Consider the following 18,308-nt stretch of genomic DNA (forward strand, 5'->3'; position numbering starts at 1 on the left):
CTTATGTTCGCTGTCTTTGCTGCGGCATATTTGTATTATGTTCACAAAATCAACGATCATTTGCCAGGGCCACCACGTTCGAGTTTCATCTTTGGTCATCTTCTTGATATTGAGAGATACAAAACCTCAACAGGCAGAACAATGAGCGAATTTCTGCTGAAAATACGACTTGAATACGGACCGATATTTGTCTTACATTTTCTACACTTGACTTTCGTGTTCTTGGCAGATGCGACGTATTTGCGACATGTTTTCATCGACAATTACAAGAGCCTGCATAGAAGTCCCTTCCTTTACAGTAAAGCTGGTTTTGTTTATGGCGAGAGAGGAGCTGGTTGTGGCTTATTGACCAGCACAAACGAAGAATCCTGGCGCAAACATCGGCAAATTATGAATCCAGCATTTCATCGTAAGAGCCTTAAAGAATTTGTCAGTAATTTCAATTATGTCTCTGATCTGTTTTCAACACGGATGGATACAATTGTCGATGGTGGCCAGCCGACCAGTATGGTACAAGAATTTGGCAAAGTAACTCTGGAAGTTACAAGTCAAGTGTCATTCAATTTTAATACGCATGCTCTTGAAGACTCAAATTCCCCCTTTCCAGCAGCAGTAAAGGATTACCTCAGTGGCGTGCAGGACAATTTCAACATCCCCGTCAGCCACACCCTTCTGGGAATATTCCAGTTCAAGCTTTTCCAGAATGCCATCAAAAGAAAGCAAATTGCTGCAGCTCGATTTCTCAGAATGTTTGCCTCGGATTGTATTAAAACTCGAATGAAAGACATTGCTAATGGGAAAGCTGTTCCAGACGACTTGTTGAGTATTTTAATAAAAGATGGCAGTTTGTCAATGGAGGATATAATTGACGAATTTGTAACCATTTTTCTCGCTGGACAAGAGACAACTGCTAATTCTTTGTCTTTTGCCTTGTACGAAATCATTAGCAATCCCCATGTTGAGGAGGAACTTTTGAACGAGCTGGACACTGTTCTTGCTGGACGTGATTATGTTGAGTTTGATGATTTAGCGAAATTGACGTATCTTGGTCAGGTTTTAGAGGAAAACTCACGAAAACACCCAATAACGGCACAATTGCCAGGAATGGTGTCGACAGAAGACGTCACCATTGGTGGTTATATTGTTCCAAAAGGGGATTTCATTCACACAAGTGGGATACTTTTTGGAATGAACCCTGAAATTTGGAAGGACCCTGAGGTCTTTGAGCCAGAGCGTTTCTCCAATACTGAGAACATTCCAAATTTCAGCACGACCCATTTCCCCTTTTCCTTTGGCCAGCATAGTTGCATCGGACAGATGTTTGCAAAGTTTGAGTCAAAAGTTATTCTTGCAAAATTATTGCGGAAGTTTCAATTCAAACTATTGCCAGGTCAGACTGACAGAATTTTGGAAAGACTGACAATTACTCCACGAGACGGTGTCATGTGTGAAGTCAGCAGACGTGAATAATGAATGCAAAACATTTGGTATGTTAACCTCTTGTAATAAACACTTCTTCTTTTGCACTCCACAAAGATTGGTTTATTGAATATTCCGCGTATTAAATCTATATAAATTAGTTATAGTGGTGTAACTCTCTAGAAAGACTTAGTTTAGGTTGGATGATAAAACAATGCAAATTTACTTATTGGACGTTGTGATTGAATCATCATAGACGGCGAAATCGTTAAATGTGTGATTAAGACCTAGGTTATACGTTGCATTTTGGTCGCGTCGAATGCAATTCTAACAATAGATAGAGATGGTATTAAGCTTATTAAGCTTCATTAATTAAGCTTCATTAAGCTTCATCAAGCTTATTAAGCTTCATTATCATCTCATTATCTATTGTTTAAATTACATTCAACGCGACCAAAATGCGACGTATAACCTATGCCTAATATTCATATATTCACTTTCAGCATTATTATTAGTTCCTAGTTTCTAATTGATTGTTTTTACGGTCAGCTAACATGTATCTATGTAATATTAGCTAGCCCCCCACTTTAACGATCTTCCGGTGTGAATGACTATGATATTATTAAATAAGGTCAGTTTGTAACCAGTTTTCATTAAAAGAACTTATTCACTTTTAAACTTTTAAATAAATCGTCAGACTTCAATAACATTATTGCTTTCGTATTCACTTTCGTGGGAGTTGTGAGCTGATATCTATATATAGTAGATATAAATTTTACTCAGCTTTTTGCTATTGATAATTTATTCTCACGAAAATTAATATTAATATTGAAAATTCAGCGAATAACGGCCTTTCGAAAACATGCAGGTGAACGAACAACGAAATCTGATATGTTTTCGTTGTGCGTGGAATCATTAGGGACCTTTAGGCTAATTTCCACTCCGGAAAACGAGCAGCGGATCGGATCGGAACGAAAGATAATCCGCGCGTGCGCCGTCTGTTGAAATTTTTGGCTTATATTGATCCGAAAGCGTCCGAGACAGGATAAAAAAAAGTTCAAATAGTTTTTAACTTTTTTTATCCGATCCGAAATCACTTCATGGATCGGACCAGCTCGGAAAAAAATCCGATCCGATCCGCTGCTCGTTTTCCGGAGTGGAAATTAGCCTTTAAGCATGTATAGGACGCGAATGCGACGACGACGGCTATCAATACAATGGCTCATTGAAAAGAAATGAATAATTAAAGACCCCATGATGGGTTTTAGACGTCGTCTTCGTTATGTTTAAAACGGGAAAACGTCGTTATTTACGTCGTGCCTAGAACGGTTGAATTTCACGACCCAGCGATCCCTACCTCGAATTAGGCTCTATAGAATTGTCCTTAAACATAAACACAATGTTTTTAACGCCTTATATCTCACTAAATCGGTACAAATAATAATATGCAACAACCACTTTGCTTAAGCATTTATTTAAAGGAGAATTTCAGCCGCGTCGTGGTCGTGTTTCCGTCCAATATGCTTAAGGTCCCTATTTATGTAGTCAGTACAACTCCTGTGTATTTTCTTCTTGTCCATCTTCAGAAGTGATGAGCTAAAAGGTTTTTCACTTTTCACACATTAATAAATGCCCGAACCAGACCCCATGCAAGGCCAACCGGGATGCGGGTCTGATTGACATTAGCACATAATGTACGCTTGGACATAGAAATCTCAATAAATATTTGAAAAAATTTAATTCGAGCCTTTACATTTTCTCACTCTGTTGCGCTGTGAATTCAGCGACGTCGTCATAAGTGGGTCTAAGGCTTGAGCTTCAGGATCAGTATGACGTCACTGAACTCAGAGCGTAACTGGAGTGAGGAATTAATTCTTGGGATTTCTACGCTTAGCCTTAGGCAAATACACTGGCGGTCAAAAAAAACCGCTCAAAACAAGTTAAAATGCTCTCAAATGAACGTAACTGTCCCTCTAACAATATATACGAGTAAATATAGACTAGATTACATGCTAAGCTATATGAAATATTGATATTTTGTTGACCCTCCTTTGGCCTTATAATTGATGACGGCCTTATACCGGCGTGGCATACTTTCTGTTAAGGTGGTAATCTTAAGTGGTCAAAAGAAATTCATCCTATGGACAGTCTTTACAGCAACACATAAATCATGGACGCTTTATGAGTTAATTTCTTTCTTGGACTATCCCATTGACATTGTCCCACAGATTTTCAATAGGGTTAAGGTCTTTTGACTGTCAGCCAATCCATTTCTGTCACTCCCTCTTCCCATGAAACCATTGTTTGACTATCTTGGAAGTGTGGCAGGTTGCATTACATTACTGAAATATTGCTTGGAATAAGAGAATTATCCAAAATGCCTATGAAGCTCTATCCTATATTCGCTTCTTCTTTATGAATTTGTATCTAAACAGTTTTTTTTTACCGCTAGTGTACAATAAAAGATTGATTGTTACAATTCCTGTTACATACGATAATAGCAACGTTTGAGCAGTTCTTTTTGACCGCCAGTGTATATTTCAATTGAAAATATTGCATGTCTTGTCTCTGAGAACAAGGATGGTCTTGATTAAGGACAAGTCTAAAGGATGTATAAAAAACTGCAAACATGCATATATATTCATATATGCGCGCTTCTATTCAATAACAAAAAACTGCAGGCCTCTGGGAATTATGTCGCGTTCTTTTTATACACCCTGTAAGGCTGTAGTCATAGTAAAATAAAACGAATGTACTCGTAATGAATGTACTCGTAATGAACTCGAATGTACTCGAATGTACTCGTATTCAATCCATTTCAACCAATCAAGTATATCGCCAAAGGCAATGACAATGTTATCTTTAAATAGGTCGTTCTTTGTAACTATGCTAAAACCAATATTTCTTTTATCAAGTCAAAAATAATGATAATAATTGCATAGTATACTAATTATTATTAATATGCAATTTGCGAAATGATTCTGCACGAATGTCCACAGTTTTAGTGCATTGCATTTTATTGCAATTCTGTGCATTTGTAATAACATGTATTGCTTGAATATTCCGAGTTATTCACCAACACATCGTATAATATGATTTTACAACCCTTTCTTGTTAATTTTTCTTAACACTTATGTTCAAGTAAGACAATTTATGATGATTGTCTTTGTTCAATGTATGACAAAGTCAATATAGTAATGTGTATTGATGCACAAAATCCATTCTCTGTTCCTTTCGAACACGTAAACAGTTTCGCGTGTTAGTTTCTATCAAGTCTCTTGCGAAAGACCGCGATACCGTAGTCCTATTTATAATGGCAGTCTCAGTTTTGAGTTTGTTATTGTACATTTTCTCTGCAATCCTGATTGCATGTCTTGGGTTCGCTGTCTTCTCTGTGGCATATTTGTATTATGTTCACAAAATCAACGATCATTTGCCAGGGCCACCACGTTCGAGTTTCATCTTTGGTCATCTTCTTGATATTGAGAGATACAAAACCTCAACAGGCAGAACAATGAGCGAATTTCTGCTGAAAATACGACTTGAATACGGACCGATATTTGTCTTACATTTTCTACATTTGCCTTTCGTGTTCTTGGCGGATGCGACGTATTTGCGACATGTTTTCATCGACAATTACAAGAGCCTGCATAGAAGTCCCTTCCTTTACAGTAAAGCTGGTTTTGTTTATGGCGAGAGAGGAGCTGGTTGTGGCTTATTGACCAGCACAAACGAAGAATTCTGGCGCAAACATCGGCAAATTATGAATCCCGCATTTTATCGTAAGAGCCTTAAAGAATTTGTCAGTAATTTCAATTATGTCTCTGATCTGTTTTCAACACGGATGGATACAATTGTCGATGGTGGCCAGCCGACCAGTATGGTACAAGAATTTGGCAAAGTAACTCTGGAAGTTATAAGTCAAGTGTCATTCAGTATTAATACCCATGCTCTTGAGGACACAAATTCCCCCTTTTCAGCAGCAGTAAAGGATTACCTCAGTGGCGTGCAAGACAATCTCGACAACCCTTTCAGCCCCACTCTTCTGGGAATATTCCAGTTCAAGCTTTTCCAGAATGCCACCAAAAGAAAGCAAATTGCTGCAGCTCGATTTCTCAGAATGTTTGCCTCGGATTGTATCAAAACTCGAATAAAAGACATTGGTGATGGGAAAGCTGTTCCAGATGACTTGTTAAGCATTTTAATAAAAGATGGCAGTTTGTCAATGGATGATATAATTGACGAATTTGTAACCATTTTTCTCGCTGGACAAGAGACAACTGCTAATTCATTGTCTTTTACCTTGTATGAAATCATCAATAATCCCCATGTTGAGGAGAAACTTTTGAACGAGCTGGACACTGTTCTTGCTGGGCGTGATTATGTTGAGTTTAGTGATTTGGCAAAGTTGACATATCTTGGGCAGGTTTTGGAGGAAAACTTGAGAAAACACCCTGTAACGGCACAAGTACCAGGAATGGTGTCGACAGAAGACATCACCATTGGTGGTTATATTGTTCCAAAAGGGGATTTTATTCACACAAGTGGGATACTTTTTGGAATGAACCCTGAAATTTGGAAGGACCCAAAAATCTTTTTTCCAATACTGAGAACATTCCAAATTTCAGCACGACCCATTTCCCCTTTTCCTTTGGCCAGCATAGTTGCCTCGGACAGATGTTTGCAAAGTTTGAGTCAAAAGTTTTTCTTGCAAAACTATTGCGGAAGTTTCAATTCAAACTATTGCCAGGTCAGACTGACAGAATGTTGGAAAGACTGACAATTACTCCACGAGACGGTGTGATGTGTGAAGTCAGCAGACGTGAATAATGGTGGAAAACAATGGGTATGTTAACCTCTTGTAATAAACACCTTTTCTTTCGCATTCCACAAAGATTGGTGTATTGAATATTCCACGTATTAAATCTATATAAATTAGTTATAGTGGCGTAAATTTCTAGAAAGACTAAAAAGTTTAGGTTGGATAATAAAACAATGCAAATTTACTTATTAGACTTTGTGATTGAACGAAAGTTCTTTAAATGGAGACTGATATTCATATATTCACTTTCAGCATTATTACTAGTTCCTAGTTTTCTATTTGATTGTTTTTACGATCAGTTAACATGTATCTATGGAATATTGGCTAATTGGCCGCCCACTTTAACGATCTTCCGCTGTGAATGATTATAATATTTTTAAATAAGGTCTTTGTAAGTTTTCAATAAAAGAACTTGTTCACTTTGAAAGTTTAAAGTAAATCTTCAGAATTCAATAACAATATTGCTTTTATTTTCACTTCCAATGCGAGTTGTGAGCTAATATCGAATAGTAGATATAAATTTTACTGAGCTTTTTTCTACTGATCATTTATTCTCACGAAAATTAATATTCATATTGAAAATTCAGCGAATAACGGCCTTCCCAAAACATGCAGGTGAGCAACAAAATCTGAATGGTGTCGTTGTGCGTGGAATCATTTATGTAGTCAGTACAACTCCCGTGTATTTTCTTCTTGTTGTCCTTCATCTTCAGAAGTGATGAGCTAAAAGGTTTTTTACTTTTAACACATTAATAAATGCCTGAACCATACCCAGACAATGCTATAGATGACATATCACAAAGTTGGTAGCCATGCAGATTAGCGTTGGTTGCAATGGTTGGCCAAACGTTTAGTAGAGTGCAATTTATAAGTTTGTGGGTATGTGGCAGACTGTATATCTTTAGCTGATCAAGATATACTATAGTATACTATAGTACAGGCTATAGCCTGTAGTCACTTTATATTGGTTTAATCTGCCTGATCTGGCAAGGGTTCAGGCAGGCTCTGATACAAAATAAGATATTTAACAACCACTGGAGTGGCTGTTAAAGCCTAATATTTTCTTAGACAAGATTTATCATGGTTTATATTCATACACAGGGAGAACACTGAACGAATTTCTGCTAAAAATACGACTTGAATACGGACCGATATTTGTATTACATTTTCTACACTTGCCTTTCGTGTTCTTGGCGGATGCGACTTATTTAAGAGGAAGTTTTCATCGACCATTACAAGAGCTTACGCAAAAACACCTTTCTTTTTAATTAATATATGGTTGGTTTTAATAAATATTTTATCCGGTTATCCGTTACCCTTGTTTTTTACCATGCATGTTAACTTCCTTTGATTAGCTCAATAAAAACAATAAAACATGATTGACAGTCGTGCATGAAATCTAACTGGATCAATCATGTTTTAATACTATTGGATAATATTAATCATTTATACTAATTGTGATGGATCAATATGCTAACTGAATGATTTAATGCTGTTACAAAACACATTTTCGGGTAACTATGGTTAAATGCCAAAATACAAATCTGCAGCGAGTGACTGACTATATATATCATCCTTGGAACACCAACGTTTCAAATGTACAAATCCAGTGTCATACTATCTCAATTAACATCCCAAACGACATTGCAAATTGAACATTGTTCGTTTGTAAATTTGCCCCGTACTCTTTCCTTACAATATTTAAACTGATTTCATCCGTAAGTCGTCCTTCCTTTACAGTCTTAATCTGCCAACCAAGAGCGTGCGACGGTTTTTGATTTACATTCTGAGGCCCAGCGTTTAACAGGAATATTTAGGCCCTGTTTATATGAGAGGCGAGACCGGACGTTTGCCGGGACGGGACGTTTTTCCATCTCGCGTTTACATGATTGTTTTATACGGGATGTTTTCTCGCGAGAATACCCGGGAAGTTTATGAAAATCATTGAAAATGGCCATATTGGAACTTTGTCTGTTTGGATGACGCGTGACAATAATCAAATAGTGCAATGTCAGCGTAATATTGTCCCGATCAAAGCGGGATGGAGCGTTTATATGACAAAAAACGTCCCGCTTAAAGCGGGATCCTGGTTGCTCAAAGCGGGATCCCGCCTAGGCGGGACGGGACAAAAAACGTCCCGCCTTCATATAAACACAGCAGGAAAAATATTATACAAACATATACATGGCGAGATCCCGGTCATCGTCCCGTCCCGGCAAACGTCCCGTCTCGCCTCTCATATAAACAGGGCCTTAGTAAGCGACATAAACAGAATGACCTGGTCATTCAAACCAATGCAGAATTAAAGCCAAAATCGAGTTTTTTTAGACTAAACCGAAGTCAAAATCTCTCTTTCTCCTCTTAATTGAGATCTAATTCAAATATTTTATCCATTTCTTCGTAAAGACCCCTAATATGTATAAAGATTGTTCAACTGATAACTTTGTCACTTTGAACTCTTTTTTACCATCGCATCGGATTGAATTACGTACTTATAAACACTTGACTGAACCCTAAGGGCAGAATCCACTTACAGCGAAATCGTTCGCTAGCGAAATATTTGCATATTTTCCTTTGAATTGAGAACAGTCAAGTCGCACTGTTTTATTTATGCTTTCAAAATTCAAAAGAAAATATGCAAATATTTCGCTAGTGAACGATTTCGCTGTAAGTGGAAATCAAACCGTAACATTCAAATGATTCAATATTGCACAATAGTGGCACAAAGGGTCACAGCTTCGTCGCTAACAATTCAAAAGAAGCACGCGAAATATTTCGCATTTTGCTTGAAAATTTAGCCCGTGGAATGCTTACGAATACATAGAATGGCTTTCTCTGTTTTGAGTTTATTATCGTACACGTTCGGCGCAGTCTTGGTTGGATGTCTCGGCTTCGTTCTCTTTTCTGTGGCATATTTGTATTACATTCACAAAATCAACGATCATTTGCCGGGGCCACCTCGTTCAAGCTTCATATTTGGTCATCTTCCTGATATTCAGAGATACCAAACTGCAACAGGCCGAACACAAAACGAATTCCTGGTGAAAATAGGACTTGAATACGGACCGATATTTGTCTTACATTTTCTACACATGCCTATTGTCTTCTTGGCGGATGCGACGTATTTGCGACATGTTTTCATAGACAATTACAACAGCCTACATAAGAGTCCCTTCTTGTACGACAAAATTGGTTTTGTTTATGGCGAGAGAGGAGTTGGTTATGGTTTAGTAAGCAACACAAACAAAGAATCCTGGCGCAAACATCGGCAAATTATGAATCCCGCATTTCATCGCAAGTGCCTTAAAGAGTTCATCAGTAATTTCAATGATGTCTCTGATATGTTTATGATCCGGATGGATTCAGTTGTCGATGGTGGCCAGCCGACGAGTATGGTGGAGGAATTTGCGAAAGTAACCTTGGACACTATAAGTCTAGTATCTTTTAACATCAAAACCAATGCTATTGAAGACTCAAATTCCCCCTTTCCAGCAGCAGTAAGGGACTACTTCAGTGGTATGCAGGATATTTACAAAATCCCTCTCAGTTCAACCCTTCTTGGAATATTTCAATTCAAGCCTTTCCAGAATGCCACCAAAAAAAAGGAAATTGCTGCAGCTCGATTTCTCAGAATGTTTGCCTCGGATTGTATCAAAACTCGAATGAAAGACATTTCTGATGGGAAATCTGTTCCAGATGACTTGTTGAGCATTTTAATAAAAGATGGCAGTTTGTCAATGGATGATATGATTGATGAGTTTGTGACCGTTTTTCTCGCCGGACAGGAAACAACTGCGAGTTCTCTGGGATTTGCCTTGTATGAAATCATCGCAAATCCTCATGTTCAGGAGAAACTTTTGAATGAGCTGGACCAGGTGCTTGGGGAACGTGATTATGTTGAGTTTAACGATTTGACAAAATTGAAATATCTTGGTCACGTTTTAGAGGAAAGCCTAAGAAAACACCCCATACCGATTCAATCACCAGCAATGGTGTCGACGGAGGACATCACAGTTGGCGGTTATATCATTCCAAAAGGAAATTCAATTCACACTTCTGCGCTGTTTTTTGGAATGAACGCTGCAATTTGGAAGGATCCTGAGGTCTTTGAGCCAGAGCGTTTTTGCGATACTGAGAATATTCTAAATTTCAGCACGACCCATTTTCCCTTTTCCTTTGGCCCGCGTAGTTGCATCGGACAGATGTTTGCAAAGTTTGAGTTAAAAGTTATTCTTGCAAAATTATTGCGGAAGTTTCAATTCAAACTATTGCCAGGTCAGACTGACAGAATGTTGGAAAGACTGACAATTACTCCACGAGACGGGGTGATGTGTGAAGTCAGTAGACGTGAATAATGAATGCAAAACATTTGGTATGTTATGTATAACATTTGGTTGGTTGTAATAAACACTTCTTCTTTTGCATTCCACGAAGATTCTTGTATTGAATATTTCACGTGATGTAACTCTTTTTGTTAATTTGGATGGTAAAACAATTTAAATTTAGTTATTAGACTGTATTATTGAATCTAACTATGACAATAAATAAGTTATTTTTCACCTTTGAATCAAGTGTAGAGTTGCTTGTGTATTTGTTTAAAGGTGGGATACAGTCCGGAATATAAACAAACGCCTTGCATAATTAGTGAGCCTGCGGTGGTTAACAAGCGGTATTCATTTGAATATATTTATGTATTTAATTGATGTATTTTTGAATGTTGCTATTAAATAAGGTTTTTCATTCGTTAATACTGTGTTTACTATTCTTCAAATGTATAATAAAACAATTATTAAATTCGGTTTTTGTGATATGCAGAGTTATCACGGTCGAGGTAAGCGTTATCAGCCGAGCCGAAGGCTCGACCTTGATAACTCTGCCTATCACAAAAACCTCATCCAATAATTGTTTATAAGCTTGAGTTTTTTGTTTAGAAATTAGAAAAGTAATAAACGTGCTTTCAAGTAGTCTACCCATTGTTATGAGCATGCAGAACCGATACGCAGAGGCCACTGTATAAACCCACCTGGATACTGGGGCTGATTGTATAAAACTCTTTAACCAGGGGCGTAGCCAGCATCGATAACTGGGGGGGGGGCATATTTGTATATTCATGTTAACAGACTGTAAAGACAATTGATTTGAAAAATAAGAAATTAATCCTGATTATCGTGCTGGCTAGGCCACTGTCTTTAAGTACACTTTGCATAGTCAACTCCTAGTTAACTCAGAAATACACAACTCTGATAGGCCAATTCTGTCCTTAACTACAGTTAAAAGTTAACTAGTCTTACACAACTTCACCCTGTAGCCTACTTTTAATTTTTTATCTTCACAATGAATTCATTAAAACTAGCCTTGATTTTTCGTCTCCGCGAATATTAGTTGGTAAAAATCCCATTTTAGACTTGTAGTGCCACTAAATAAGGCCTTAAATAGTGTAAACCAGGTTTTATTTGCAAAATTTAATTTACTTGCTTTGGCTGTGCAATTCAATATGGAATATGTTAACATATCTTGTTTTGCGAACCTGAATCGATTTTTAAGTTTATAATCGTACATATACACTTTGTATTATATTCACAAAATCAACGAGAATAGTCCATCGTGTTTTTTTGACCACAAAGAAGTCGAAAACTCTTCGAAAACGCTGCTTTCAGGTCCAATTCAACCTGGGAACGAGGTAGTCTTGACTAAGGACAAGTCTACAGGATGCTAAAAAACCATCAAACACTTAAATATTCATATATGTTCGCTTCTATTCAATAACAAAAGAATGCAGGCATCTGGCTCTGGGAATTATACAGGGTGAGTCAAAAAAAAAGGACACCTTTGAAATTCAAACAAGACGCCGTTCTGGCGTTAACTCCGGCGCACGTGCCAGTCTTCAATATAGAGCTTCTGGACATAAACAATACAGTTCGCGTATTGTTTCGCATACATATTCGCATTTAGATGCCTTACGAACCTAAATGTTCGATCGCGAAATTCAGAAGCACATCGCAGTATAGAAGTTCAATTGTTCAAAAATGTAAATAAACCGCATGATACATTCGCTTCGTCTTACACTTTGCCTTTGGAATTCGCGCTTATATAGTTGTATTAAATCTTCGATCCTGTGCAAACTACGCGACGTGTCAACGCGCCCATACACGACCACATCATCTTGTTAAACGGCGAAATAGCAGCGATATTATTAAAATAGGACCGGGTCTACATGTATTAAATATATTCTTACCCCAATTCAATCTAAACTTAATCGAACAGCATGAAAAGAACGGTTTATTTGTTCCTCTTGGAGGAATTGCCGTATCATGCGAGCGAAATCGAATCGCGCATTGGAAAATTAGCCAAAGCTGTGCACCACAACTCTTGGGAGATAAGACTGGGACGTAGATAAATACGGTCACATACACGTTTTTAATACTAGTATATTTCGCGCCATTACAGACTTGCGACGACGAAAAATAAAAAAAAAAAAAAACAAAAAAACAAAAAAACAAAAAAACAAAACAAAACCGGGGCGAATTTTCAACTCCGTCGCTGACGCCGGAGTAATTAGCTGCGAACTTATGGCTGGAATATGACAATTTCCATGTACAATCAGCAAAAACGATTTGATAATACTGTTCTTTTGTATTTACAGAGCTTAGAATGCATTTTAACTCCCAAAGGGAACAAACTTTATGTCTTAGGTTAATTAATATGATATGCCTCGTATACTTATGAAATATTTTAAGCAACTTCTGTCACATTACAGCTACAGCCGCTATGCGACTAATTTGAATTTCAAAGTGTCCGTTTTTTTTTACTCACCCTGTATAACGTTTTTTTATACACCCTGTAAGGCTGTAGGCATAGCAAAACAAAACGAATGTACCCGCAATGAAATAGCAGCATTATTCAATCCATTTGATCATGAACTAAATAAGTATATCGCCAATGGCAATGACGATATTATCGTTGAATAAGTCGATCTTTGTAACTATGCTAACAAATATTTCTTTTATTCAGTCAAAAATAATGATAATATTTGCATAGTATACTAATTATTATTAATATGCAAATTGCGAAATAACTCTGCACGAATGTCTACAGTTTTAGTGCATTGCATTCTATTGCAATTCTGTGCATTTGTAAGAAATATATTGCTTGAATATTCCGAGTTATTCACATCGTATAATATGATTTTACAACCTTTTCTCGTTCATTTTTCTCAACACTTATGTTCAAGTACGCGGTTAATGTATGACAAAGTCAATGTAGTGATGTTTATTGATGCACAAAATTAATCTGTTCGCTGTTTCTCTCCAACACGTAAACAGTTTCGCGCGTTTGTTCCTATCAAGTCAATTGCGAAAGACCGAGTCTGATATCGTATATTATGTATATACCTATATCAAGTTACATGATGACGTAAATACCACACTTGTTTATAATGACAGTCTCAGTTTTGAGTTTGTTATTGTACATTTTCTCTGCAATCCTGGTTGGATGTCTTGGGTTCGCTGTCTTCTTTGTGGCATATTTGTATTATGTTCACAAAATCAACGATCACTTGCCGGGTCCACCTCGCTCGAGTTTCATATTTGGTCATCTTCCTGATACTTGGAAATACGAAACCGAGATCGGTAGAACACTGGACGAATTCCTGTTGGACACACGACTCAAATACGGACCGATATTTGTTTTACATTTCTTGCACATTCCTGTAGTTTTCCTGGCGGATGCGACGTATTTGCGACATGTTTTCATCGACAATTACAAGAGCCTGCATAGAAGTCCCTTTCTTTACGACAAAGTTGGTTTTATTTATGGCGAGAGAGGAGTTGGTTATGGCTTGGTGACAAACACAAACGAAGAATCCTGGCGTAAACATCGGCAAATTATGAATCCCGCATTTCATCGTAAGAGCCTTAAAGAGTTCATCAGTAATTTCAATGATGTCTCTGATCTCTTTTTAACACGGATGGATACAGTTGTCGATGGTGGCCAGCCGACCAGTATGGTACAAGAATTTGGCAAAGTAACTCTGGAAGTTATAAGTCAAGTGTCATTCAATATTAATACGCATGCTCTTGAAGACCCAAATTCCCCCTTTCCAGCAGCAGTAAAGGATTACCTCATTGGCGTGCAGGACAATTTCGACATCCCTCTCAGTCCCACCCTTTTGGGAATATTCCAGTTCAAGCTTTTCCAGAATGCTACCAAAAGAAAGCAAATTGCTGCAGTTCGATTTCTCAGAATTTTTGCCTCAGATTGTATTAAAACTCGAATGAAAGACATTGCTAATGGGAAAGCTGTTCCAGATGACTTGTTGAGCATTTTAATAAAAAATGGCAGTTTGTCAATGGATGATATAATTGACGAATTTTTGACCATTTTTCTCGCTGGACAAGAGACAACTGCTAATTCCTTGTCTTTTACCTTGTATGAAATCATCAATAATCCCCATGTTGAGGAGAAACTTTTGAACGAGCTGGACACTGTTCTTGCTGGGCGTGATTATGTTGAGTTTGATGATTTGGCAAAATTGACGTATCTTGGTAACGTATTTGAGGAATCTTTGAGGAAACACCCAATAGCACAAGCCCCTGCAATGACGTTGAAAAAAAATATCACCGTTGGAGGATTCCTTATCCCCAAAGGAACTGGAGTTCACAGCAGGTCGCTTCTTTTTGGCATGAACCCAGAAATTTGGAAGGACCCAGAAGTCTTTGACCCTGACCGTTTCTCTGAAACTGAGAAAATTCCTAATTTTAGCATGACCCATATCCCTTTTTCCATTGGCCCACACAATTGCATTGGACTGACTTTTGCCAAGTATGAAACAAAGATTATTCTTGCAAAATTATTGCACAAATTTCGATTCAAACTATTGCCAGGACAGACCGATAGAATGATGGCAAAGTTGACAATTTCTCCACGAGACGGTGTGATGTGTAAAGTCAGCAGACGTGAATAATCAAAGCAACGAATTGGAACACCTTTTGACTATATATCCCACAAAGTTGGTAAATATATATGACTATGGTATCAGGAATATTTGTAACTTTTTGTGGATTAAAATTTTTGAAAATCATGGAGTTTAGATTTGGCTGTGTATTTGTCAATTTTTTCTGTCTATACTTTACACAATGAATCTATTGGGAATAACCTATTATAAAAAAACATGCATGTAACGCGTGTTCTGATTGGTCGAAGCTCGTGTTTGGATCAGGCCACCCAAACACGGAAAATTAAAATGTTAAAGAATTTAAATTTAAATTCAGGCCTTGTCAATGTTATTTTATAAAACAATGATGTGTTTCGCGCGCTTTTCCCGTGCTTCGCGCGCTTTTCCCGTGCTTCGCGCGCTTTTCTTAACTCTCGCAACATCCCCGCGCCAAACACGGAAACCATTAAGTAATTGTACAGTACAATCTTAGCTGTAAAATAGCATAAATTAAGTGTAGTGTAGAGTGGTTTCTCTTTAGTCGTAAGTCATTTTCGCAGATGAGAAATAGCCGGATGTAAATTTGTTTTTATCTTGGTATGCAAATCTGTTACGACTATGTTTATTTCGAGTTTATTTGAAATAGCCTCGTTTTTAACAACACGGACGTCACGCGTACATTATTTAACAGTGGATTATTGCGTCGGCGTCTGCGTCTGTGACTTGAGATCTAGAACGGCAGTGGACAGGATTTCACGTTTTCCATTTCAAACAAGAACGGCTGTCGTCATCTAAAACGGCTCAATTTACTTCCGGTCGGTGTTCTTGATTTTTTTTACCACACGGAAGTCAAGACCACACTTCCCCACTTAAATGAGATCTAGGTCCTAATATCTATAAAACTCCTAATATCCATTAATATTGTTTTTACTCCCTTGACCTCTTTTATCATGACGTCATCGCTTCGATTGAATTACTCATAAGCACGTGAGTGAACATTTGATAGGCACGTGAGTGAACAGTCATATAAACAATCTCTTAAACGTTGTACAAATCGACTTTTATCAAAATATATAGAATGGCAGTTTTGAGTTTATCATCGTACATATTCGCCACAATCTTGGTTGGATGTTTTGGCTTCGTTCTCTTTTCTGTTGCATATTTGTATTACATTCACAAAATCAACGATCATTTGCCGGGGCCACCTCGTTCGAGTTTCATATTTGGTCATCTTCCTGATATAGAGAGATACCAAGCCACAACAGGCAGAACACTGGACGAATTTCTGCTGGAAATACGACTTGAATACGGACCGATATTTGTCTTACATTTTCTACACTTGCCTATTGTGTTTCTGGCCGATGCGACGTATTTGCGACATGTTTTCATAGACAATTACAAGAGCCTACATAAGAGTCCCTTCTTGTACGACAAAATCGGTTTTATTTATGGCGAGAGGGGGTTGGGTTATGGCTTGTCCAACAATACAAACGAAGAATCCTGGCGCAAACGTCGGCAAATTATGAATCCCGCATTTCATCGCAAGTGCCTTAAAGAGTTCATCAATAATTTCAATGATGTCTCTGATCTCTTTTTAACCCGGATGGATACACTTGTCGATGGTGGCCAGCCAACCAGTATGTTACAGGAATTTGGTAAAGTAACTCTCGAAGCTATAAGCCAAGTATCGTTTAATATTAATACCAATGTTATTGAAGACTCGAATTCCCCCTTTCCAGCAGCAATAAGAGACTACGTGAGCGGCGTGCAGGACAATTTCGACAACCCTCTTAGCGCCACCCTACTGGGAATATTCCAGTTCAAGCTTTTCCAGAACGCTACCAAAAGAAAGCAAATTGCTGCAGCTCGATTTCTCAGAATGTTTGCCTCAGATTGTATTAAAACTCGAATGAAAGACATTGCTGATGGGAAAGCTGTTCCAGATGACTTGTTGAGCATTTTAATAAAAAATGGAAGTTTGTCAATGGAGGACATAATTGACGAATTTTTGACCGTTTTTCTCGCCGGACAAGAGACAACTGCTAATTCCTTGTCTTTTACCTTGTATGAAATCATTAGTAATCCCCATGTCGAGGAGAAACTTTTGAACGAACTGGACACTGTTCTTGCTGGACGTGATTATGTTGAGTTTGATGATTTGGCAAAATTGACGTATCTTGGTCACGTAATTGAGGAAACCTCCAGAAAACATCCTGTAGCAACACAAATACCAGCAATGGTGGCGACAGAAGAGATCAAAATCGGGGGCTATATCGTTCCAAAAGGAGATTCGATCCACTCTACACCACTACTTTTTGGAATGAACCCTAAAATTTGGAAGGATCCTGAGGTCTTTGAGCCAGAGCGTTTCTCCAATACCGAGAACATCCCAAATTTCAGCATGACCCATTTCCCCTTTTCCTTTGGCCCGCATAATTGCATCGGACAGATGTTTGCAAAGTTTGAGTCAAAAGTTATTCTTGCAAAACTATTGCGGAAGTTTCAATTCAAACTATTGCCAGGTCAGACTGACAGAATGTTGGAAAGACTGATCAATACTCCACGAGACGGTGTGATGTGTGAAGTCAGTAGACGTGAATAATGAGAGCAGAACATTCAGGGTGTTTTCACCTCTTGTAATAAACACTTCTTCTTTTGCATTCCACGAAGATTCTTGTATTGAATGTTAAACGTATAGATTTTCTCTTCAATACGAGAAATAAATCCATATTTCCAAGCAACCATGTAATATTCTGTTTTTTATATGAACAAATTATTTCACAAATTCAAAAACTGGAACGTTTTACAACAGATTTTTTGATTGGTCGAACATATATTTCCTAAGCGGTTATTGATTGGCTTGCGAAAATGATATTTTTTACACGTAAAAATATCGTATTTTTACGTGTGTTTTAATACGATTTTTCTCGGTGGCGTAAAACTCTATATAACACCCATGTTCATATAATGAATATAAATTAGTTATAATCGTGTAATCTCTGGAAAGACTTAGTTTAGGTTGGATAATAAAACACCGGCTCTAAATTTACTTATTAGACTGTGTGATTGAATCAACAAAGACGGCGCTAGGTCGTTAAGTGGGAGCTAATAATTATAATAATAAAAAAAGTTTTG

General features: G+C 37.7%; 5 protein-coding genes across 5 annotated transcripts; all 5 read left to right on the top strand.

Annotated features, from left to right (window-relative positions):
- The first annotated feature begins 71 nt into the window (after positions 1-71).
- On the top strand, positions 72-1,760 carry LOC114529022 (cholesterol 24-hydroxylase-like). The gene has a single exon (XM_028550748.1). It carries the CDS (start codon positions 142-144, stop codon positions 1,468-1,470), a length of 1,329 nt encoding a protein of 442 aa, XP_028406549.1. The 5' UTR covers positions 72-141; the 3' UTR covers positions 1,471-1,760.
- A 3,062-nt stretch (positions 1,761-4,822) lies between these two features.
- LOC114529033 (cholesterol 24-hydroxylase-like) lies at positions 4,823-6,249 on the top strand. Its single transcript, XM_028550758.1, has 2 exons — positions 4,823-5,963; positions 6,170-6,249. Exons 1-2 carry the CDS (start codon positions 4,934-4,936, stop codon positions 6,247-6,249), a joined length of 1,110 nt encoding a protein of 369 aa, XP_028406559.1. The 5' UTR covers positions 4,823-4,933.
- A 2,721-nt stretch (positions 6,250-8,970) lies between these two features.
- On the top strand, positions 8,971-10,596 carry LOC114529034 (cholesterol 24-hydroxylase-like). The gene has a single exon (XM_028550759.1). It carries the CDS (start codon positions 9,067-9,069, stop codon positions 10,594-10,596), a length of 1,530 nt encoding a protein of 509 aa, XP_028406560.1. The 5' UTR covers positions 8,971-9,066.
- A 2,964-nt stretch (positions 10,597-13,560) lies between these two features.
- Positions 13,561-15,294, top strand: LOC114529108 (cholesterol 24-hydroxylase-like). Its single transcript, XM_028550855.1, has one exon. It carries the CDS (start codon positions 13,677-13,679, stop codon positions 15,201-15,203), a length of 1,527 nt encoding a protein of 508 aa, XP_028406656.1. The 5' UTR covers positions 13,561-13,676; the 3' UTR covers positions 15,204-15,294.
- Positions 15,295-16,176: 882 nt separating this feature from the next.
- Positions 16,177-18,282, top strand: LOC114529138 (cholesterol 24-hydroxylase-like). The gene has a single exon (XM_028550887.1). The coding sequence runs from the start codon at positions 16,252-16,254 to the stop codon at positions 17,773-17,775; it is 1,524 nt and encodes a 507-aa protein (XP_028406688.1). The 5' UTR covers positions 16,177-16,251; the 3' UTR covers positions 17,776-18,282.
- Positions 18,283-18,308: the final 26 nt, after the last annotated feature.

The sequence above is a fragment of the Dendronephthya gigantea genome, unplaced genomic scaffold, assembly GCF_004324835.1.
Source record: "Dendronephthya gigantea isolate DGI-Jeju-01 unplaced genomic scaffold, DenGig_1.0 000053F, whole genome shotgun sequence".
NCBI classification, from domain to species: Eukaryota; Metazoa; Cnidaria; class Anthozoa; order Malacalcyonacea; family Nephtheidae; genus Dendronephthya; species Dendronephthya gigantea.

Bases quoted from the DNA above. Each gene is read 5' to 3' on its own strand.
- LOC114529022 (XM_028550748.1), top strand. From the start codon at position 142: ATGAGCGAATTTCTGCTGAAAATACGACTTGAATACGGACCGATATTT.
- LOC114529033 (XM_028550758.1), top strand. From the start codon at position 4,934: ATGAGCGAATTTCTGCTGAAAATACGACTTGAATACGGACCGATATTT. The intron at 5,964-6,169 runs GTGGGATACTTT...AACTATTGCCAG, and splicing joins AGGGGATTTTATTCACACAA to GTCAGACTGACAGAATGTTG.
- LOC114529034 (XM_028550759.1), top strand. From the start codon at position 9,067: ATGGCTTTCTCTGTTTTGAGTTTATTATCGTACACGTTCGGCGCAGTC.
- LOC114529108 (XM_028550855.1), top strand. From the start codon at position 13,677: ATGACAGTCTCAGTTTTGAGTTTGTTATTGTACATTTTCTCTGCAATC.
- LOC114529138 (XM_028550887.1), top strand. From the start codon at position 16,252: ATGGCAGTTTTGAGTTTATCATCGTACATATTCGCCACAATCTTGGTT.